Below are 23,500 nucleotides of genomic sequence, written 5' to 3'. Positions count from 1 at the left end.
AGCAGCAGCAGCAGCCGCTCGGTCCTAACCGGATGTTGATACTGGCTGAAAGCGGAACGCAGACAGGAACAGCTGAAAAAGAAAAACAAAGCCACGACGACGACGACAGAAACAAAACACTTGCGCACACAAAATAGTGTAAATATTGATGACATAATCGCGGGACGAACATTTCAGTGCCACTGAAACCACATTTTGATAAGGTAAGGCGCTGTTATGCTGAGCGAAGCTGAAATATTCGTTTGTTGTTTTTCTTTTCTGCTCCGAGCCTGTTGTCGTTGTTAGCTGAGCGGCTAGCCTGATGTTTGCTTCCACTGAGTTTTCTCATGGACTAAAATGTTTTGAAAACCTTTCTCTGGCTACGAGGCGTGAAATCTCACTGAAAAACAAGTAACGCGTTTGTCTCCTGTACGTTCGTCGAAATGTCTTTTTCTGAACAGCAGAGCTCATTCAAGAGGCTTTATTTTATTTCATCATTTTAACAATAATGTTTAATGTCTGAACTGTTATTTGCGGCCAACCTTATTAATGTCGAGCTTATCAGGAACATAGAGCTCAGCTTAAGGAAATGGTAATGCAACAAAACACACACAAAAAAGAAAATGGCTCACTTTTAAAATATATAGTTGGTATTTAGAAGTAGGACATCTTCAGCTTTAAATTAAATAGTCTTTAAAAATGTGACTTGACACCAAAGAAATGCCAAGTGTCCGAAAATATTAATTACATGTGCAGTTAATAAAGAAAGTATGGCTTGAAATGCTTTCCATTTACTGCAAAAACACAAGTTGCAGAGCAGTAAAAACAGGTTAGGTAGCATCATTTGCATATTATCCAGTGAGGAATTTCACAGATAATAGTGCAGAAAGGTAAGAGAATATTTCTAGAGGAAAAACGTAAAATAATGAGATCAGCTTTCAGTGGATTGCTAACAAGACTGTTAGGTACCCTGTTTTAATAATAAACTCCTGTTTTAGGGATTTTTCCACATATAATTATTAACAGGTCAACCTGAAATATTTCCTATTATAGGCATTGTATTGTTAGTGCTATTTTTAAGTAGAGTATAGTTGGTACTATTAACTATACTCTACACTATATTAAAAAATACACTGTTTTTTAATATAGTATATTAAAAAATCCCAATTTTCAGTTATTATGGATTCATTTGCTTCACACCAGTTGATCTCCTGGAAGATACTTATTTATGATAAATCACGTAGACTAATAACATTTAAAAAGGGTTAAAGCTGTCTTCGTTTAACGTATTTGCATATTATTTCCTGTATATTTTCTCTTGTCCTCTGTTTCTGGTGATTGTATTATAAATCAGAAAATGGGACGCATCTTCCTGGATCACATTGGCGGGACGCGCCTCTTCTCTTGCGCCAACTGCGATACCATCCTGACGAATCGGTCCGAACTCATTTCCACACGCTTCACAGGAGCCACAGGCAGAGCTTTCCTCTTCAATAAGGTTCGCACACATATAGCTCCAGAGGTTTACACTTTGTCAACAGTATAGATTTCTGATTAATTTGGGAGCTTTTAGTGGTTTATTTGAACTGCTCTCTATGCAGATTGAACTCATAATATAATATACAGCTTCACAGATTTCATTAAAAAAAAGATTAGGTGTAGAAGTTTGTATTTATATTGTATTTTCTGTCATTCCTAAGCTTGGAAGTTATACATATGCCTTACTAATGCTTTGTTAAACGTTCCTTACTGAGTTTTAGCAAAACAACACACAGTTTTTTAAACTTCTGGACAATTCTGGTTGAATATTTGACCTGTTCTCTCAGAAATAGGAGTACTCATTCAACGTTGTTGAATTTGTGGCAGACCTTAAAGCATAGTCAACATGTTTTTCAATAGGGTAGAGGTCATAGCCATTTGAGAAGATCAAAACCAGTTTAATGTGTGTTTGTAATTCGTAACTGATTGGAAAACCCAATTGAACCCATATTTAAACTATTTCACCCAAACTTTTAATCTTGTATGAAAGAAAATTAGTTAGAGTGATCTAACTAATTTTCACTCTAGGAACACCAGTGTTTTTAGGAAGCACTAAAACTCAACTCTATCCAAAACTGTAATATATACCAAATCCTTCATATTAACCTAAAATCAGCAAGAAAATATATAAAGCTTGGACAGTAATTCACTTCTACACCAATTTCTTGATATTAGGTTGTAAGTATAACCTGATATTAATCCCATTGAAGAATATTTGTAAACATCTCAACAGAATTGCAATGCTTCGGAACCAGAACCACAGGCTTTTCTGTCACCTCCGCAGGTGGTGAACCTCCAGTACAGCGAAGTGCAGGACAGAGTGATGCTCACCGGCAGGCACATGGTGCGGGACGTCAGCTGCAAGAACTGCAACAGCAAGCTGGGCTGGATCTACGAGTTTGCCACCGAGGACAGTCAGCGGTACAAAGAGGGCCGCGTCATCCTGGAGAGGGCGCTGGTCAGGGAGAGCGAAGGCTTCGAGGAGCATGTCCCCTCTGACAACTCCTGAGCTCCGGACCTGCTCACGCCCTCCCGCTCCGCTGCTTCCTCCTCTCCACGCTGCACTTCACCACCTGCACACTTGGGGGGGCCTGTGAGGTTTTGACTTCAGCTTCCCTCTCGTGTCTTGACCTTTGACCTCTGGCGATTTAAAAATAAATAAATAAATCGTGTGCTGGTTAGGGACCCCCCCAAAGTATTCCCAAAGTCCCTCACCGCAGCTGTAACGAGGTGTCCCTTCACTCACCTGCATAAGCATGATCACTGAGTTTACATTCGACACATTTTGATGCTAACTGAGTTCATGAAGGACATGGACATGACTGAGCTGTTTCTGTTTATGGAGTTAAAGTGTTGAATTCAGAGAGAGCTGATTCTCTTTGCAAAGCGTTGTAAAATGAGCCTCTACTTCTAATTTTTGTGATATTTGTGCTCCTGTGTTGTGTTGTGGGACCATCACGTCTTCACACCGAATGCATTTAAGACACCAACATGGCTGTTTATCCTCCATCGGTTAAATTTTTTCTTCTTAGCTTCTAGTTTAATGGACGTAGTGGTGTTTCAAAATCTCCGTTCTCATAGAAGGGATACAGTGAGGACCGCACAGAATGATGTCATATTTTAATATTCTTTGTGCTCAATAGTGATTCAGCTCCTGCTTCGATAGTGTACATACGATTTGATTGATGCAACCTACAGAAAGTGACCTCCGCAGCTTCTGCTCACGATGTGACAGTGGTACCGTTGTAGTTGTTACCATGGATTCTGGGCCTGCCTGTGTGCCGTGTGAAGAGCAAAGTGTCACTGTGACATCCTTCTTGTTTAGAAGTCCTGGTTTATAAGATGATGAGTGATATCTGAAAGTAGCTGTGACTCCAAGCTAAACACAGAATATTAAGGTTAAGGAATATTAAGGTTAAGGAATATTAAGGTTAAGAATATTAAGGTGTAATTTTAAACACGAGCTCTCTGCTGATGCTGCCTTCAGCATGATGACCCACTCTTTATATAACCTACAGTTTGGGACATATTTTGTCATCAGATGACTTGTTTTATAAAAACCAAAAGCCAGGCGAGCTTTAATGGGGTACTCAGCCCTTATTTTTGGACTCTGTTTTTATAATCAAATTGTATGAAAAAATTGTTTTTTATGACATGTGATGTTAATGTTAGACTATTTTGGGGCGCAGTTTGGTATGGTGCTGGTTAGAAGTTTACATAATGTCATAAGTTTGGACGTTTTTAGTCAATACATTTTAACGATTTGGTGCACAAGTTTGAAATTATTGCTGTTTTTTTCTGATTTACAAAGGTTCAGAATTATACATTTAGGCTCAGATATATACATACTCTTCCCACACATCTCCCCCAGTACTATTTGGTTAAATTCATTTCGAGAGTTCCAACACAAAGCCATGTTTTGGAGCCACTGACTGCTCTTCTTGGTAGAAATGATAGAGCAAGTTTAAGGTTTTAAATTCAAAGAGTTGAGGACAACTCGTTTCTCGTTTTCAGAATCTTGATAGTGTCCTGCTTTATCCATCCCAGGCTGTATGTGTGTTTGGGGTCTTGTTAGAACATAAGATGGAAGGAAATTGTTTACCAAGTTCACAGATATACTGAAAACATGAAATTTTGATATCACTGAATAATGCTAGGACTTTTCACTCTTCTCTTTATGTACCAATCATGGCGACCCCCGACTCTTAATGTTTCAGCCACAAAGGACTACATCAGAAGTGAAAATAAAAGCCAGCAAACGAACATCCATGGTCAAATTTCCTTTTGGTAAACCGAGTTTCAGTGCATGGCACCACAAAATGGCATCCAAGCCTCTTTTGCGTCCTTTGCAGTTGTGTGATATTGTTCATATTGGACAATGGTGGTGGTGGCGTTGCCAGTAGTATCAGTTCATTGCAAAGTGGATGGAATAATGAAGACAGGACTTGCTTCAACATCTGCAACTTCACCAGAAACCAACAGGCTGAAACTTGGGCAATGATCCCAAACACACACATTAAAATTGGGTTAGTAATGAATAATGCAGGCCCAAAATTAAACTTCTCATATGACCCATGCCTTGAAACGTTTGAGAATGTGTGGATGGTGCTTAAAAGTCAGGCGTATGCCGAGAAACCAACCAGTTGAAATAAAATCAACCAATTCTAATACAAAGAATGATCAGTTATTAGCTGAAATTGTGCCAGTCAAGATACATGTGCTTTAGGCGCAACTTAATAAATAACGTTGAACCAGAAGTCAATGGTGATGTATGTAAAGCTTAGAGAGAAAATCAAGAGTAAGTTGTGTTAATTAAAATAATCATTGAGGTTGTATGGTCATTCCACCCTGAAATAAAGACAGCAGCATTTGATATCCTAAAGAAATATTCATGGGCTTGTGTAAACTTGTGACTGACGCTGTTTTTATGAATGTTTTATAAAGTTGTTACCAAAATGGCCAAACCTTCAATAGATCTTTAAAGGTTTTGCTGGTCACAAAATGGATTATTTCTGCATGCAGAGTACTTTCCACAGTCACAGTAATAATATATAGTATTATGTTGTTCAGGTTTTGCATTTTATTCACAGACAAATTGATTTATCTGCTTTGTATTATAAGTGTTTTTTTGATTATATTTTTCTTGAATTAAAAGTTTTTGCTTTGTTTTGCTGTGACTATGATCAGATTTTCTCTAATGTGATTTCTAAATAAATTTGTGGTCTTGTTGAGTTTACGTCCTACTATTTTATTCATAAAAGACGCTCCAATTACTTATTGATAAGACGGGCATGACTTATTAGTGTTTACGAGGAAGAAAATGTGACTGTAGGTACAAATGTAGGCCTGTAGGGGGCAGCAGAACACTGAGGGAAAACCTTCAAGATGTTCTCTGCTGGAAAGGCTGCTGATGCGGCTGCCTCTGACGTTTATCCTCTTGGCAAAGTCTGGCATGTTTCACTGCACTCCTCAAACACACGCTGTTAATGTCTCTCTGTGGAAGAGATAAAAGAATATTCTCAGAAATTATTCAGGATCAAGTAAATATTCAGAGCTTAAGAAAGGAGATACTGATTTTTTTGCAGTAGAAGGTAAAAATCAAGTTATTCCAAACCTTGCAGTGCTCAGTGTGAAAAATCGTCACCCAAAAAAAAAAAAGCGTTTGACTACTTTTGGTTTATAAGTGGGAAAAGACAATTTACTCCTCAATCCACCCACTAATATTGCAGTAATACCGTAAAGTTATATATAGCTGTGAAGCTACTGAGAGAGAAGGAAAGAGAGAGAGAGAGACTAACTGGAGGGGGAACAACAGGTCTCCTTTTCTGCAGTGGCTTCTCACACTGAGCATCCAGGACTTAAACTTTGCACACCAATATTAAGATTCTTGAATTTAACCTGCACAGCTTGCAGGTGTCTACATGTGTAGCACAAAAGTTTTAATTTCTGTTATTATTATTATTTCTATCCTTCAGGAACTGGGAGTATTTATGGATCCAGAGCACGGGTAGATTTCTGACTCAGTTTAATGCCATTTATGACTGGAGGCAAAAAGAGGCCAGTGTCATAGTTTCACTCATAGTTTTGTAGTTGTCTCCAAGTGTCCTCAGGTCGTCTGTTGAGAAAAGAAATGCTCCTCGTCCTGCCTGTTTGTCTGCATATCATCGAATCGACGCAGCTCGATATGTGTGTGAACATGCTCTCTAAACCTACTTTTTATTACCCCGAAAGTAGCGAAAGGAATGCGAATTATTCATTAAAGGTTGATCTCATCATTACCCTCTATAACAATTTAGTAATGTACTGTATGATTAAAATATAAAAGTAGTGACGCAGAATGAGGGGAGTCTGTGCATCATCCGTTCTCTCCACCTTTCAGAAGAAATATAAACTTATCCCCAGAAGCTGGAGAAGAACTATAGGGAGGCGGGAGGAAACAAGGAAGCACAGGATAATTGTCCCCTTAATTAGCTCATGATTCAGCGTGTTCTGAATTTATTTAGCCTTTGTTTCTTTATTGTTTTTATGGAATGCTACCGACACGCCTCGGCAGATTACAGAATAAACTTATTTTTCCACCTCTCTCCCTCTCCCTCTCTCTCCTCGCGTACACAAAAGGAGTGACATCATTCTGTCACCAGTAGAAAATAGCATGCTTTCCATTGACATCATCCTACATCCCGTTGCCGGGAGACGGAGGGAGTCAACACGAGTTACTATGGTGACTGCACTTCACCTTCAAAGCTCCTGACCTTTTTGGTTGTCTATGGTAGATGTATGACTGTGTGTGTGTGTGCAAAGCAGACAAGGCAAACAGTGGTCCCCGGTGTTGTGTAATGTGAACATTCAAGGTCTTGTTGAGTCATTCTCTGCGACGTAGAAGCTTTTTACAGTGCATTTCGGATTGAAAGGGCTCCGGGGGAAGGGGGTGTAGCCTGCAGCTGATCAAAATGTCATCAATGTCTCCAAACATAAAAATAATGGAAACCATTGTGTGACGGAGATAAAGGCCACTAGATTTTGTATAAAGTATATCTAAAGATGGATAGCTGTGATTTTGCAGACACAAGGATAGGACAGCTTTAACGAAATATTATGTAATATGTAAATTTACATAGATGTACATACTTAGGTGTTTATTGCTGTTAATTTAGAAGATTTTTGCTCATAACCCGTGAGAAGCCAAAATTTTAGTATCCAAAAAATAAAAAATACAACAAAATAAATCATCCCCAGAGTCATACAAACCCTCCATAAGGAGGGTTAATATAAGCGGCTAAAGGTCGTTGCTGAAAAAAATAATTGGGTGTCCATAGGCACAGGTGTTTCAATAGTAAGTTAAGTGGAAGGAAAAAGGTGTGTATTAAAGAGATTTAAGGAGATCCTAAAGGTGTTGGCTGCACTCCGCAATCAGAAACAATGTTCAAGTATCTTATCAAGAATAAAGAAAAAGGAAGCACTATAAGGTTGCACAGTGTAGTCTTTTATTTTTTAGATACATACATTATGTGTTTCCTTTGGTAGTACAAAAGTCATTAAGTTGAAAGCGGTCGCAGGCCTCAAAAATGAGAGAAAATGTCTGTAATGCACGTTCTTTATTATGCTAATTTTCTCTTCAATGAGCTAAAAATGCAGCATTTTTATGACATAAGTAAAATTTTTGATGGGATTTATGAATCAACATAGATCCTCTTATGTTTGAAATATGAATAAGCATGGTTATACCAGTTTTCTGATTTTTTTGGATGGATGTTTTTCTATTTTAGCTTAGAATGTTTTGTTTAGATACTGCTCACTATGTCTATTAAATCGTTTGCTATGTTTAGCCAATTCTGCTTTAGAGTAAAAGTTGAAGAGCAACCATAAAGTGAAGGAAAGAAGCATTAATAAAAGAGCAGTAGTTTGCCAAAGATAACATTTTTCCATTTTTTGATTTTAATTGTAATTTAAAGTGGAAATCCTGGAAGTGTCCATCTGCTTGTTCAAAAAGGCCAGTTTCATATCATTCTTCAGTTGAGGTCATAATTATTTAGATACTCCCGGTCTTTAGGAAAGGTTGTGAAGTTTCAACAGTCAGTAGTGTTTCAGTGAGCCTGCAGTTATTTGTTTTTGGAGAAACAGAATTTGTGGTTTTTGTTGGCTGTGAGCCGTAACCCTAAAAAATAAGCACTTGCATAAACGCTGTCGGAACTGAATTTCCTCTTCTAAAATACTCCATTTTACTGAGATGCATCAGTGAAATTCAAGTTTATGTACTCAACAGGACACAAAACAAACACAGGGGGCTTTTAATGAGGTGATAGAGATTTATTGAGATACATGTAAGAGACCGCCTTTTCATGGTGTCCACACTGTTTACCTGAGGACGGTGACTTCTAGGAAGTCCAGCATCTGCAAGCAATTGTAAAACAGACAACATAACAGAGAATGTTTGGAGATTGAGGCTGGCTCCTACATAAAATATACATGTAGGACTATATAAGCCTTTACTCATGGATAATAAAACTGCTAACACAGCTGCATCACAGTGATAGGAATCAACCATTTTTAGTGTTTAAATAAAAGGAACTCCAGATTTAAAAAAAAAAGAAAAAGACACTTGTGTGGTGGATACACACCGTACAGAAGTTACTATATACGGCTACCTAAGGAGAAAGTTACTCCTTTATTACAGAATCAATGAGGTTTGAGACAAGGGGCGTGCGGGCGAAGCACTGCGCCTTACTGGTTTTAGTTTCAGTCCTTTTTTGGCATAAATACAGTAGCTTTCTCAACTGTCACTTGCTAATTGAGTTTAGCAGGCACATCGATGCCAGTCCAGGGGAGAGGGACACATGCAGAGGTGGGCATTACAGGGCTTTTTTGGATTAGGCTGACCTCAGGGCCGTTTTTCCACTCCAAGTCTGGTTACTCTGGACCGCTCTGCACATCGAGGGGTAATGTTGCCTCAACAGGACATTCCTCCTTCCCCAGAACCTGCCTGAACAAGGCATCGTTTCATTCCCAGGATCAGGGCTTAAAACTCAAAACTCCTACGCTTTTACAGCCGCCCGCATGTTCGATTGTTGATTTTGTAACAACACAAGCGAGCTGCAGCTTGGTCTGCGGTCGATGAAGATGATCCTCCCTGATGAGAAAGACTACATTCTGTTTGGTTATTTGTTATTTTTTGTTTGTTTGTTTGTTTTGTTTTCCACATCATTTATCCATTTCTCACCTTTGGTTTTTCTGTGCAAAATCAACTTGAGCAATTAGGGCTTCTATGATAATGAGAGAAAGTTCTCTTGAGGGAGCAAAACCTATTATAACAGGGTAATTACAGTGGCTTGCAAGAGTATTCAATATCCCTTGTACTGTTCTACAATGTAATATGTTGGGATTTTATATGACGGACCAATATAAAGTGGTACATATATGTGGAAAGTTATATCTAAAAACAGTTCCTAACCTGACCTTTTTCAGCCTCATTTACTCCGACACCTGGAAATAAAATCCAGTGCAACCAATAGCTTGGATTCAATTCAGCTGCTACGCGAGGGCCTCTGAAATATTTTAGAAAACATTCCTGAAGAAACAGGACCGCGAGGACCAACACGAAAAGCCGACAGGGTAGGAAATAAAGCGATATCCTGAGCTGTAAACAATTCATGGCGTAATGTTCCGCTGCTCATCTTTAAATTGAAAGAGCATGGCACAACTGCACAGGCCCTGCTGTCCATGTAAACCGGGCCAGGCAAGGAGAGCATTAATTGGTAAAGTAGTCGAGATGCCGGCGGACAACTGCCAGTTGTGCACTCAGGAAGGAAGAGGAAAATAAATAAAATGTCACAGAGTGTACTCACAATCAGAGGAGTACCGAGGACTTTAGCAGTCCTGGTGCCCTACTGGGATGCATGTTAGTCTTTCACATAAAATCCTAATAAAAACATTGAGGTCTTAATGTGGGGGGGAAAAAAAAAGTCAAAAGCTTCAAGGGGCATCAAGACCCTGCATGACACCGCATATCCAATTCTAAACATATACTGTATAATAGATCTCTGGGAATTAAACTGTTTCTTTCCTTGATGCACAGCTAATAAAAAGTTCAACCACTAGTGCTTTTTTTTTGAATGATGGTCAAAGTCAAGTCATCATACATACACAAATACAGGTGGACAATAATATGGCTCTGCTCCATTCATTATCTAAAACCAGCGGTAACATAGCATACAATAAAACAGGTTTCGTAGGCATAGCAATATAAGAAATACCAACTGTTTCATGACAGTTTTCCACACGGACACCCTAAACAATCAAGTTTAAACACAGACAACATAAAACCGGTAAAACAAAAACAGCAACTTAATTAAGAAGGATTGTGCAGAGTGGTATATACAGTCGTGGTAAAAAGAAAGTGCAATCTATCTAAATTCCCAGGTTTACCATTAAGAAAAAACAAAAAGTATGATACTGGAATCTCTAAATAATTTGCTAAATATGAAATCATTTAGAGGTTCAAACTTAAAATAACAGACTGTACTTTCTTCTCACCCTGACTGCACGAAGGTCAAGTGGAACATCACATGTGATGAATTCCTTGAACCCAGCAAGGATAGATACACCCAACATTCCTCTTTTTATTCTTTGCCAGCAATGCAACCTCTCCACTGTAGCCAGACATGTAATCTGTAGATGCACTTGTTACTCTCTGAGGCAGAAAAGCTTCTGTTCCTCAAAGGGATTCAGATCAGCTCACTGATCAGCTTGAAACTCCTTCGCTGGTTATTGGTGAAAACTTCTTCTCCCCAATTAAAACAGTGCCTCCCTCTCTACTGCATCTTTCTTTCCTGCGCTTTTACCTTCCAGTATCGATGGCAAGCCATCTCAATCAGCTCCAGCCCTCCAGCCAGCTTCTGCTGGACGGTGAACACTACAATCATAACCAGAACATAGAGCCTGAAGGAAGACCAGAGCCACAGGCCAGCGAAGCAGAAAGCGATGAAGCTGCTCCAGTACATCAGCGAGGCCGCTTTGATCAGACCCACCCGCAGCTCCGACTTACAAGGCGGCACTCGCGCGACGCCGTCCCTGTCGAAGCCCCGGGGCTGGCCCGAGTAGAAGTCGCGCAGACGGCTCTCCTTCTCTGCCCAGCGCTCTCGACACCAAGACTCCAACTCCGCAGACGAGGACGGGAGCGAAGAAACCGGATAGCGGCGGACGTGAAAGTGGATCTCGCGAGGGAATTCTCCTAAAACGAGGTGACGCTCTGTCTGCGGGATGTTCTTGGGGTACGCCACTGTGATGTCGTGAACGGCATCCAGGTTGTCTCCTGCAAAAGGAGGAAGAAATAATCAAAAGGGGGAGATGTTGATATGGCAAGACAGGAGATTTATTTCCTTCTAAGATAAATTAATCGGCGAGGCAGAGATACATATTTTTCTCTTAAAATCGACCGGCCAAATACTGAAAAATCTGAATGTTTTCCTATTATTTAAATGCATTAAAACTAAAAACTTCCACCATTTTGGCTCTTTAATTCACGAACCAACAGGTGTTTAGATCCAGATGTTGGTCAGGCACACTCTCATTTGGACTGCAGTTGCCACTAAATACATCCTGTGTTACCATGTACTTTCCAATGATGTTATAACTGTTATTATTACATACGTTTGTTGTTTTGGTTTCACGGGTTTTTGTTTTCTCTTTCTGCAGGTCTACAGGAAGACTTCAAGGGAGTTGACTTGTGCTCTCTCTATGCTTTATCTCCACTACTGCTACCTACTTCCTTCCTTTTACAACTCTTCCCCACCTTTCTCCATTTTTTTTTTTTTTCATCTATTACATTTGAAGTAAACCCAAAGCAATTTCTAATAAAGTTTTCACGGCGAATGCTTCGCTTGTGAAAGTAAATCTGTTGGTTCTCACCTTGACTCTCTGACAACAGTTCTGAGTGCCACACTGCTGGACAGGACACATTTAAAAAGAAAACAAAAAAACAACCGACAGAATGTGTGGTAACTAATTTTTTAAAAAATCTGATAAAGGTTAGTGATACATGTGCTAATCACCTGCGTTTCCATACGTCCACCCTTTTCAATTAAAATCAAGATTTATTAGCCCATTAGACGCAGCTGATTTAAAGCCACAACAACCTCTACAGCACTGCATATCTGCAGTGCCCTTATAATAAGCAGGGAAGGCTAAATTAAATATCAGACGCATGAGGGGACACCTGGCAGCGCCCGATCCTGCACAGCTTAGGTAAAAATAGAGACGGGCGGGGAACAGTAGAGCTGGACGAAGACAGCGTGCGCGTGTCATCAGTCTGCTGCGCAAAGACAAGAGGCGGAGAATTAGCTAAGTCATATGATATCACAACACCTGCTAGGAGAGTTAGTGTCATCATCAGCAAACAGTGCGAATGGGGGTGAGACAGAAGGGCCAGATGTGGTATTAAAGATCTCCCTATAGGGGAGGAGAGGTTGGGGGGGGGTGCATGCTTCCAGAATTAGCTGATGCAGAAACGTGAGAATCTCAGGGGAGCTATGAAGGCTGGCAGTGGGATGGAGCACAAGTCTGGGACTTAAAATAATAACAGGTACGAGCTCTGCTCTGTAAACGTCACTGGAATAAGTACAGTCATCATCGGTTTGCTGATGGAAGATTTCCGTGGCGATCACGGGCTTTGTGGCCTGTTTACTTTTACTGTAACAAATATTAATCAGCTAAAAACGCACGCGTCTGTCATCTGACCACAGGCTGACCGCAAGTGCACTGTCATCATGTTGAATATGGACGTTGCATAATCTCGAAAGCAAGCAGCTCATCCTGACCTTTTCTCAGTTTGTCCACAATGAAGGTGAATCCGGTGGAGCGGGGATGAAGCACATACTCCATTTTCGGAAGGTTATTCTGCGCAGCGAATGCATCACTCTTTGCTTTCGTGTCCTCTGCAGGGAACACACAAAATTTAAAAATGAAAAAAATCTCCAAAAGATGCTTCATTCTGTTACTCATCATTGGACATTTAAGTTTTGCTGGTTAGAAGATAAGTTGAATATTGTTCAGCTACATTAACATTTACATATTTATTTTGAAACTCATTGATTTGAAGTTAAAATAAGCTTAATGGTAATTCAAAGAATAATCAGTTATTAGAAAATTAATATTTCCCCCTCTTTTTACTTTTTCCCCCACATTTTTGTCACATTACAACTACAAGCCTTAATGCATTTTCACAAGATGTCATATGATAAGACCAATATAAAGTAGTGCATAATAGTGAAACTGAAAAGCTGAAGTGCGGTTTGCATTTAAAGTCTTCCCCCTTTACTAAAACTGAATACAACCACTCTCACATTAAATTTGCTCTGATCTATACATTTCTATTATAGATTTGGCTTTATTCTTGGTATTGTTACCCTGATGGAGAAAATTATACCCACACAATGATGCTGCCACCACGTTTCACACTGGGTACAGTGTGTCGAGTTAACATTCCTCCACAGCTTAGAGGAATGTTAACTCGGCCAATGTAGGCCAATAAATGAAACTACCTTCCTTCAACTGTCCACTGTTTGTTAAACAGTGTCCACCTGGGTCTAATTCAATCCCAGCATAAATACAGCTGTTCTGTGTAAGCCTCAGTCGTTTAATAGAGAACATGACAGGAAAAAAAATCCCAATGCGTCATGTTCTTTCCACTTTTCGTTTTTGCACTTCTAGGCATATCACATAAAATCACCTGAAGTATATTAAAGTCTGGGGTCACACGGGTGTTATAAATTAAAAATCACAAGTCCCACAGGTGGCACATGGAGTCATTTAGACATTTTATTCCTAAACATAAACCTCTAGAATGAAGAATTAAGGGAGTATTTAACTTCTGCTTAAGATGCAAGAACAGAACTCCTTCATACTCTGGTTTAATGTGTCAAATTAAACCTTTAGATTTAAGAGGCTTAAACACAAATATGCACAGGAACACACACGCAGTGGGACAAGTGTAAAACAATACGTAAAGCTCAGACAGAAGTCCTTCATGACGTGATCAGTGAAGAGGTTTAGCTGCCCTAAAGGACAGCGACTCGGGGCTTTGATTAGTTTAGCTGTGGTGTCCAGGGGCTTTAAGCAAAAAGTCAAATCCTGCCCGGCCTGAGAGATCAGAACCCTCTTGTTGTAATGACATTGTCGAGGACATGTCGAGGGATTTAGGGACGGTTTTGCACCTTGAAATTGTCCTTGCATAACAGTGTCAGTGCCTGAATCACGTCTCGTAGTGCCGGTGCCATGTTTTGAACATTCATGCAGAGCCTGACGACTCCGACAGAGGCAAGCCAAGTCACCCTACAAAAAAACTGCACTGTTTACATCTCACCTGTGAGGTCTGTCCCCTCTGGGAACAATAACAGCTGCAGGGGCTCTCTGATGTCACAGAAGTAGTCCAGCATGTTTTCCAAATGTGCCTTGTCCATCTCCCAGCGACGCTGAATGAAAACAAAACAGGCCACCTGCATTGCCCAACCTGTAAAGTACACAAAGTTTTTTCCACACATAACCGATAAGTTGTTAATTTTTAACAGGCCTGCATTTCTTTCTAACACCTGGTGCTTAAAATTTAACGCACTACATTTGGAAATCTAGTCTGTATAACTAAAGTCTCTTAAAGTTTTTATGATCTGAAACATCTGCTTGAAAAGCCACTTATTGGAGGTGAATTTACCTTTAGATATACCTCCAAATATATATATTCTGTCGTTTCAGGAGTATGCTTTATCTGGCTTGTTAAACATAAAACACTGTGCAAATTTCTTGAATCATCGTTCATTTGTAATTAAGGGTGCATTCAGACCAGATAGTCCGGTAGACTCGGTTCGATTGGGGACTAAAATTGCAACATTTGTTCCATTTTCAGAACTGTAGTTAGCATTCACACTGCACGGTGTCAAACGACTGAAGAAATCGACACAAAACCTCTTAAGAAGACCAGCACAACTTCCTTCTTTACAAAAAGTAAACAAAAACAGAGCGGTGTCAAATTTTAGCGGTTGTAGGATTTCTTCATTGATATACATTACTAGTTTGGACATCGCCTGCTAGCCGCTAACGCTAGCGACGCTCCTGCAGGCGCCATTACAACGCGGTGAGTCTGTCCACTAAACCAGGCTGTTCCAATGCGGGATGAGCAGGAATCTGTCACAACATGATCGTAGTGCCTTTATTTCTCACCCGATTTCTATAAATATGACTTAAAGTAAAGCTGAGAAAATTGCTGATGTTTGTAAGTATTCTCCCTTGATATAAATCTATAAGCAGTTTGATTTCTATCAAGATGCAAGAGGACTAAGCAAATTGCTCTTTTATATTGCCAATTACATAATTGCTGCTGTTAATTTTATTAGTTTGTCAAAATGTAACAAAACCTGACTCATACTTTATATATGAAATATGTCATCCTATTTGATGATTAAATGTTCAAACAAACGAGGCAATTAGTCCCGTTTTTGTCATTTATTAGAGGTTTAAAAATCGCAGCAGCTGCAGAGCACCACAGCAATGGGGATTTAAGCTGATAAACAGTAAAACAACTTTAAACCATTTAACCATTTATATTTTGCTTTCCCTCACTTTCTGTGTCAGCACGCAGACCCGTTGCCATGACAACCGACAACATCTTCGTTAACCCGCAGAGCAGAGAGTAATATGTTGACCAGAATGTCCTGCACTGTTGCTAACTTCCTGCTTTTGGAAAGGTCTCTAGTCAGGTTGCATTCATACAGGTTTTCTACCGTTTTAGAGTTCACTACAACCGGACCGAGACCTAGGTTTTTAGACGGAGCAGAGTTCGCTTTTTAAGTCCGCTTTGGAATTCAAATTTGCATTCTGACCTCCCCAAAAAATCAGACTTTCTAGACAAACGGAATAGAGTCTGATTCAAGACTCTAATCCTGGGTTGGTCCGAATGCACCCTTAACGTACCTTTCAGAAGACACTGTTAGTTATAGTTGATCATGTTAGCATCAACACAAAGAAACATTTGAATGCACGTCTCTGCACATCTACACACTAAAGTAAAAAAGATTAAAACAGAAAGGTTGCATGATTTAAAGATTAATTTGTAAGTCCTGGATTTAGCTGTGGACTTTGACTGGGACATTCTGAAGCATAAAAATACTTTGATCTAAAGAGTTCTGGTTGCATTCCAGGAGCCGTCATGCGGGAAGGTGAACCAGTCTCATCTTTTCCCAGGGGTCAGGTCCACCTCATCAACTTTGAACAAGTTTTCTGTTACTGTTGAAGAAAAGCATCCTCACAGCATGATGCTGTTACTCCATGTTTCAGCCCTTCGCCTTACCTTTCTGTTCAATTTCTTGATTGTAATGATTCAGGTGGACTGAATACAAATGAGCGCCATGCTTTCAAAATTTTGCATAAATTTATTTTAGGCCATCAAAAACCTCCCACATCACAGTTTTGCAGTACTCCATATTTATATTATATAATGCTTACTTCATGATTTGATGATAAATTGAGGAAACAACTGCTACAGGCAAGCTTAAATATTACAAAATAAAGAAAAAACATTCTGTGCCTTTAAAAAAAATGGAGAAACAATGGATGGCTCCAGCCCTTAATGTTGTACTGTAATTTATTATGCAATTACATTTGTCAGAAATGCCATGTAAAGCAGAAGCCATGTTGCATAAGTGTGCCAAAAAGTGTTTGTGTACGCGAGTGTGTGTGGAGAAGGGCAGGGGACCCAGTGCATACACACCGAAGCCGGGCAAGGCCTTGAGAGCAGCCTTGAGGCAGATCTTTTCCAGGCGAAGGTAGCTGTACCTGAGCAGACAACACCAGAGGAACATCCAGTCAAGACGGGTGCGGTGATTCATGATGATCACGCTGCGCTCTCCAGGAACGAAGCCATCCCCGGTGATCACCACCTTCACCCCAAACACCAACTCCAACAAAGACTACCGAGAAGAGAGAGAGAATGTGAGCCAAAGAAAAGGACGGATGGAAAGAGGAGCTACAAGAGGGAAACAATAATCCTCTTTTCGTAGCTTTTCTCACTTTATCAAGACTCAACAGTGCTTTGTTCTACTCAGTCTTTAAAAACTAATCCAAATGGGAAGTTTACATGAAGTTGATAGAATGCAAACTGTCAGCATCTTAAGCTTAGGTACATACCACAGGGAGGGTGAGCCAGGTAGCAACGATTCGATCCGTAAGCCAGCGGTACCAAGCCGGCGATAGCAGCATGAGCGGCAGAACTGGACCCAGCATGACAATACTTCCGAAGAAACTACCTAAAAATAGTGCCATAATGAAGAAGAGGCCCCGCGCTGACACAGCCATCTGTAACAGACAAGACAAACGAAAATTTTATTTACTCAAAGAAAATGACACCATCACTAAAGAGATCATTTAATAGAAAAGTCTACTTCTTCTAAGATACACGGATGTTACATCCAAACTTTTGACAGTTCATGCGCGTGTGTAATTTATTCTTCACTTGGAACATTTGCAACATGAAACAAACATGATTATTGACACTTTCATCTACAATAACAACTGCGGTGCTGGAGATCGTCGGACATATTTTCCCACAAACAGTGGAAAATCCAGACCAGACATTCCAAGCGTGGAATGTAAATAGGGGACCTTTTTTGACGATGGGTGATAAATTGGGAGTCTAAAAGTCACAAAATCAAGTTTGGTTGAACCTATTCTGATAAAATAATGCATTAGTAAACTAGCTTCACATGGTTTGTTTGAGAGGAAAATGGAAAGCAACGAGTTTATTGCTCTTGAAGTATTCTGATTGAAACCACATCAGCGTTCTGTGTGTTCATTATGTGCCTTTTAGTCAGTGGAGGCAACGCGAGCGCCACTGGATCCGTGTGGAAAGAGAGCTGAGCTGTCATGCTTCAGGAATTTAAAACCAAAACTAAGGACCTTCAGTTGTCCAGGACATATCTGGTGACTGAGGATCCCGTATCATTTCAATGACATCAGAGTGACAACAGCTTCTACTGCAAATGTTGCAAACGTGAGGTTTTCCCTTTGATAAGTGAAGGTCTAAGCTGATTTCTAATGACCGTATCTCTCGTCTGTGACTTTCAAACAAACTGTACCTAAAAGCGTGGCACAGTTAACATCAACTTCTAAATATTGTTCTTGTTTAAGAAAGAATATATTTCCGACTCATCAAAAAGATTTCAATTGAAATATTTGAACTTTAAATATGTTTTTATGTTTTAAGACTTTTTTTGACCATGATTTAGATTTAAAATATCAGATATGGGTATTTTATTTTTGTCTAAATTGGTGCTTTCCTGCTTTGAAGCAGGAAAGCACCAATCTAACACATCAATCTAACCTAAGTTCACAATATATTTTTTGACAACAGGTTTTACCCGACTTTTTAAATCCTAGTTTTTAAGTCAAACCATGTTAAAAGTACACTTTATTTCCTAGATGAACACGACAGTTGAAAAATAAAGTAGAGTTATTGTTTTGATTTTAATATCTTAAACAAACAAATGTGGCTTTGATAAAAGATTTTACATTGGTTGTGTAACATGCAAATAAAACCAATGGAATCATGTTTTGCATATTTCACCATGAGGACCTGAACCGAATCAAGCCCCATGCTGACGCAGCAAGTCAATACTGGTGCTTTTGGGAGCTTTATCACCCACCAGGTGTTTCCCTCTCCTCTATAACCTGCAGCTCACACATTTCCACCTCAATTACTCTCATAATTGCATAAACTCTTGGGTTTAAAGCACTCACTCATTATCTTGCCCTTGTTGACACTCTCTTTGGGAGCATGACACAGCAGTTCTCATGGCAGCGACCACAGTGGCTCAGGGTACATTTAAGTAATGCAAGCATGTTTGTGTGTATGATTATGCCGGCAATAAGGGTTTAAGGGTTACTTGGCTTAATGATGGAAAATGTGAGGCAGAACTGACAAGAGAGGATAACAGCCTCACTCAGCACAACTGCTACAGTTTAATTCTCAGCAAATGCAAAAAACACACCTTTGGGTGTCTGCTGGAAGAAATGCAGTCTTGTGTAGTGTTAGGAATAATACACCTGGAGCCAGGGGTATGAAAAGTCAATAGCATTATGAAATCCGAAACACATTTTGCTCTGCAATACACAAACACCAGGGAAGTAACAATTTACGTAACGCATCCACGGAAACCTTTGTTTTCATAAACCAAGACTAGAAACACTCGAGCGCTTCGCAAGTCTCATCCATTTCGTTGGCTACAAATGTATTTAAATCACCATAGAAATAATCCTGAAAACACTTGCCCAAATACAGCCGCACAAAACTCCCAACATACTCTTCAGTGTCCAAGTCTGGATATTCTGGCAGCGATGTAGCATTCCTACATTTAGGCTAAATTCAGACATCCCAGCAAAGCAGAGTCAAAAGTTCAACCTTGTCTCGGCTAAACAATGAGCTTCAAGTGGTTTGTTCATTTGTGTGAGAAATAAAGAGAGATGAAAAAAGGCACATGAATGAAGTAAGTGGTGCAGAAAATCTAAGGACACCTCATACTTAAGGTCAATTAAATGTGCTCTACCTGAACCATTCACTGACTTGGAGCAATCTGAGGACTGTTCTTTCCTGTTCATAAAATGCATCAAAACTGAAAACTCCCACATTTTTAGTGCACATAAATATGATAGTTTGTTATAATCTTGGAATCCGTTCATCGCTTTTGTTTTCATGGATTCCAAATCTACACCCTCTGGCAAGAAATCTGCAGTCCACTTCTTCCCCTTTTATGGTCAATCTTTGTTACATTTATCTGCTTAACTGCATACACAAATAAGTTTATTTGACTAATGCTTGGAAAGGAAATCAAAATGCCTGCAGGTCAGTATTTAAAGAAATCCAGAAATTGGCAGCCTGTACAAGCCTCATCTGTGCATCTCTATCGACCCTTTATCTACTATCTAAAACTACTTCCGATTTGCATCAATACGAGAGTACACAATGGCCTCACTGTGTTTCCAACAACATGCAAACTAATAAGTTTATCTAATTGATCATTTCAAAAGAAGCCTTTATAGACTTTTACACAACTTAAAAAAAGGTCCCACTGTTAAAAGTTTACTGGAAACATGTCACAATACCTCTGCTGACATAATGCACCTGAGTGGGCTGTTAAATTTCTTGTGAAGAGTCAAGCAGTGGAAAAATCTGGTTTTCCGCAGTACACTGATAAGGTTAATATTCGTTCGAAGAAGTACTTTTTAAATAATTTCCACCGGAATTTTTCTAAATAAACTAAAAAGGGCAAGAAAATAGATAGAAAATTACTCAAAACTAAACATTTTTTTTTTAGGTTTTACAGGAAATGCACAAGATAGTTTCACATCCTGCTTTGTGGACAGAGCCCACTGTTAACGTTAGTGACTCCATTTATAATTTCCTGGTGGTGAAAAAGAGTCTATTAATAAGCTCTTAAGTTTAGCAGCAGAGCACAGGCTGGCTTGTTCTGAGTTTTCTATTCTTCACAATGTTAAGTAAAGCTTCACTTTCTGGTAAGAATGACCCTCATTAACCCTCATCAGTTCTGTTAAGGTCTGTACTCTTAATTTAAAAAGAACAAAACTGTGGTTATGGAAATGGTCTCCATGGGACAGTTCCCAGGCATAAACCACTGCCGAGCAAAAAGAACACTGAGGCGCCTCTCACATTTGCTAGACAACATTCTGATGATCCCCAAGACATTTGGGGAAATATTCTGTAGACTGACAAGACAAAAGTGGGGCTTTCTGGAAGGTGTGCATACCATGATAGTGCCATAAAAGTGACAGTATTTGAGAAAAAGAGTATGTGAAGGAGCCGTATCATGATCTTAAACATACTGTTTAATTTAGAGGAATTGGAGCAAAATTCCTCAATGGTAAAGTAAAGAACTCAAGGGCAGCTACTGACAATGCCTGATGCAAAAGGTGGCACAAACAGTTGTTATGCTTAGAGGGGAATATTCTTCCACATAAGACTTAGGTTTGTTTCTGTTTCTTTGGACGAGCCCTTTTTTCCATAGTAAACAAAATCATGACTTAGAACTGCATTCTTTTTAATCAGGTTATGTTTGTCTGATTTTGAATTTTGCTTGAATTTATATGTAAAGGCAAAACTGAATAAATCTGTAAGTGGAGAAACTCCCACATTTTATTTTTAAAGCACTGTATGTTTATGTTAATATTAACGCATTACAGTGGGGCTGGGCAATAAAGCTAAAAAGCATCACAATATTAGGGTTTCATATCAGTCGATTTAGCTTTTCGTTTTAAATAGCTGAAATATTCTCTCCTTTTTTAACAACAGTTTCCTCTCGAGCTCTTGCTGTCATTTCCTCCCTTCACTTCACGCTGTTGTTTTACTTTTAAGTGTTTATGAGGCACAGTGGCAAAACCTGAAATTGCAGCTACACCTGTTACCAAACAGGGTGTTGCTAGGTAACCAAAGAGCGAATGAGTTAGTTGATGCCACCAACCTCGCTCAGCTGAAGGTGAGAGGTTGAGCAGCTGAAGCCTTTCCTGTAGTGTGGCCATTGTTGTTGCCAAAGCAGTCAAAAAAAAAACAGGAGCCAAAACAACAGTCAGTAATTTCTGATCTTCCATCTGTCTTTCTTGTATCTCTCTCCCTTTCATTATGAAACAGCAGATGCACAGATTAGCGCTGTTTAGACAACATCATAATAACAACGATCCCTGTTATCACGAGTATTTATTTTCCAACGCACTAACATTTTCCACCATCCATGGGTGGGGCTGAACCATGAGAAAACGCGGGTCAGCCTAAATTGCACCTGAACTTTTGAGCTGGAACAATGCCACATGGTATTTCATCACAGAGCACACCCAAGTCAGTAATAACAGTCTGGGTAAATTACAGCGCAATTAAAACAATGACATACAAGCATAGACGAAATGTAAGTGTCAGGAAACTTGTAATAAAAATGAAACAAATTATACAAATTGTCAGCTTATGTTACAAACGCGTGATGCTTGGGTTTAATTAAAGTTAAATGCTTTATGACGACGCCAAACTAGGCTAATGTGCTAACTTAGCAAGCCAAATGAAAGAGAAACTATAGTTTGCCTAGGTTCATAATACTGCAGTTACAGCTTGCTTTTCACGACGTATTGTTGAATATAATTACACCCACCTTTTGTGTTGTTTTTTTTCCCCATACACAGCCGTAGTTAAATTCAAATGTGCCAGTCACGTCAGACCCAAATTAGCTGCAAGAACTTAGTTGCGACATAGTAAAAGCTAGCACGTTGCTAACAGCTGCTAGCATACAAATCTAAGCCAAAGCAGCGTTACTGGGCGCAGCTTCACTCCCGGTCAGGTTTCCCTCATGCATCCGCTGTTCGTACCGCTGAGGTGAGGCATCATTAGAGCCTCTGGGACCGGAGCAAAACCCGCATCGAAATTTCTGCTATCCTAATCAATAGACGATGACCTCTCAACTTGTTACCTCTCACCTGTCCTGACACATAGCCATCAATGGGGGGCGCTGTTGGTGCAAAGTACTATGTCAGTGTAACCAGGGTCATGATCTAAAAAATAAATAATTTGCAAAATAGGTACTTTTATTTGCAGTACTTTAAATTAAGTAACGAAAAAAAATATATAAACCCATATCTTGTTTTTATAATGTGCCATTTTTTAAATACTCAAGTGTTTTGTTCAGTGTTTTCAAAATTATTTCTAATTTCCTGTGCTACAGTTTATCATGAGATAATTTATTTGAAAGCAACCGTACTACAAACAAATCACCTTATCTCTGACAGTTAGTCACGCCAATTTACTTTGAGCAATGCATTTTAAGGTATAATTAAAATATACCTTATGCTGCCAGATATAATTATGCAATAATTAAATTTCAATTAAAATTAAATCATGTTGCCTTTCAACATCTTATGATGTTTCTAATAAATTTGTTTTATGTATTATTTTTTTATTAAACGTTTTTAACATGTAAATATTTACTTCTAAATTATTTATAGAACGTATGCATTTCGTATTTAAAATAATATCAATATTTCCTTACCAACTAAATTAATTTAATTTATCCTCAATGCAACACAGAACGATTTCCTAATTACATCAAAACAAATATACAAATAGTTATATTTGTTGTGAACGCAAGAAATGCTAGTTAATCCTACAAGTCAATATTTCTTTAATGACTCGTCTTGAATCGTCTGTCGGTTGTTGCAATTTTGGCACATGATTCCCGACAACCACAGAGAGTATATGGAGCAAAATTATTATGAATTGGTTTTTATGTTGATAGTGAGTGTGATTGTTGTATTTTTATCAACTGTCCAATCAGCAACACACGTAAAGCTTTAAATGGATGTCTGAAAAGGGATGAGACGACAGGCAAAATATGTATGCAGCACCCACTACTCATAGTAACGGTGTATTTGAAATGTAATTAATTGTACTGGC

At 39.2% G+C, this 23,500-nt stretch overlaps 2 protein-coding genes across 3 annotated transcripts; one reads left to right on the top strand and one right to left on the bottom strand.

Moving 5' to 3' along the window:
- Nucleotides 1–5,254, top strand: ypel5 (yippee like 5). The gene is made up of 3 exons (XM_005798327.3): nt 1–203; nt 1,334–1,477; nt 2,303–5,254. Exons 2-3 carry the CDS (start codon nt 1,337–1,339, stop codon nt 2,525–2,527), a joined length of 366 nt encoding a protein of 121 aa, XP_005798384.1. The 5' UTR covers nt 1–203; nt 1,334–1,336; the 3' UTR covers nt 2,528–5,254.
- A 3,056-nt stretch (nt 5,255–8,310) lies between these two features.
- Nucleotides 8,311–22,531, bottom strand: lclat1 (lysocardiolipin acyltransferase 1). 2 transcript variants are annotated; one of them, XM_005798326.3, is made up of 6 exons: nt 22,206–22,531; nt 17,188–17,355; nt 16,772–16,970; nt 14,375–14,521; nt 12,831–12,947; nt 8,311–11,326 (listed from the first exon to the last, which is right to left on the bottom strand). In XM_005798326.3, the coding sequence occupies exons 2-6, from the start codon at nt 17,353–17,355 to the stop codon at nt 10,827–10,829; spliced, it is 1,131 nt and encodes a 376-aa protein (XP_005798383.1). In that variant the 5' UTR covers nt 22,206–22,531; the 3' UTR covers nt 8,311–10,826. The 2 variants fall into 2 exon arrangements, with proteins under 2 accessions (XP_005798383.1, XP_023208604.1); XM_023352836.1 differs by lacking the exons at nt 17,188–17,355; nt 22,206–22,531 and having other exon boundaries at nt 16,837–16,923.
- Between the last annotated feature and the right edge of the window lie 969 nt (nt 22,532–23,500).

Source organism: Xiphophorus maculatus, chromosome 19, assembly GCF_002775205.1.
Source record: "Xiphophorus maculatus strain JP 163 A chromosome 19, X_maculatus-5.0-male, whole genome shotgun sequence".
Taxonomy (NCBI): Eukaryota; Metazoa; Chordata; class Actinopteri; order Cyprinodontiformes; family Poeciliidae; genus Xiphophorus; species Xiphophorus maculatus.
This window is presented reverse-complemented; position numbering and strand designations above follow the sequence as displayed.

Excerpts from the sequence above, each read along its gene's own strand:
- ypel5 (XM_005798327.3), top strand. The coding sequence starts at position 1,337 with ATGGGACGCATCTTCCTGGATCACATTGGCGGGACGCGCCTCTTCTCT. Across the intron at positions 1,478-2,302 it reads GAGCTTTCCTCTTCAATAAG|GTGGTGAACCTCCAGTACAG; the intron begins GTTCGCACACAT and ends TCACCTCCGCAG.
- lclat1 (XM_005798326.3), bottom strand. The coding sequence starts at position 17,355 with ATGGCTGTGTCAGCGCGGGGCCTCTTCTTCATTATGGCACTATTTTTA. Across the intron at positions 16,971-17,187 it reads CCTGGCTCACCCTCCCTGTG|TCTTTGTTGGAGTTGGTGTT; the intron begins GTATGTACCTAA and ends TCTTCTCGGTAG. Across the intron at positions 11,327-12,830 it reads TGTGGACAAACTGAGAAAAG|GAGACAACCTGGATGCCGTT; the intron begins GTCAGGATGAGC and ends CTCCTTTTGCAG.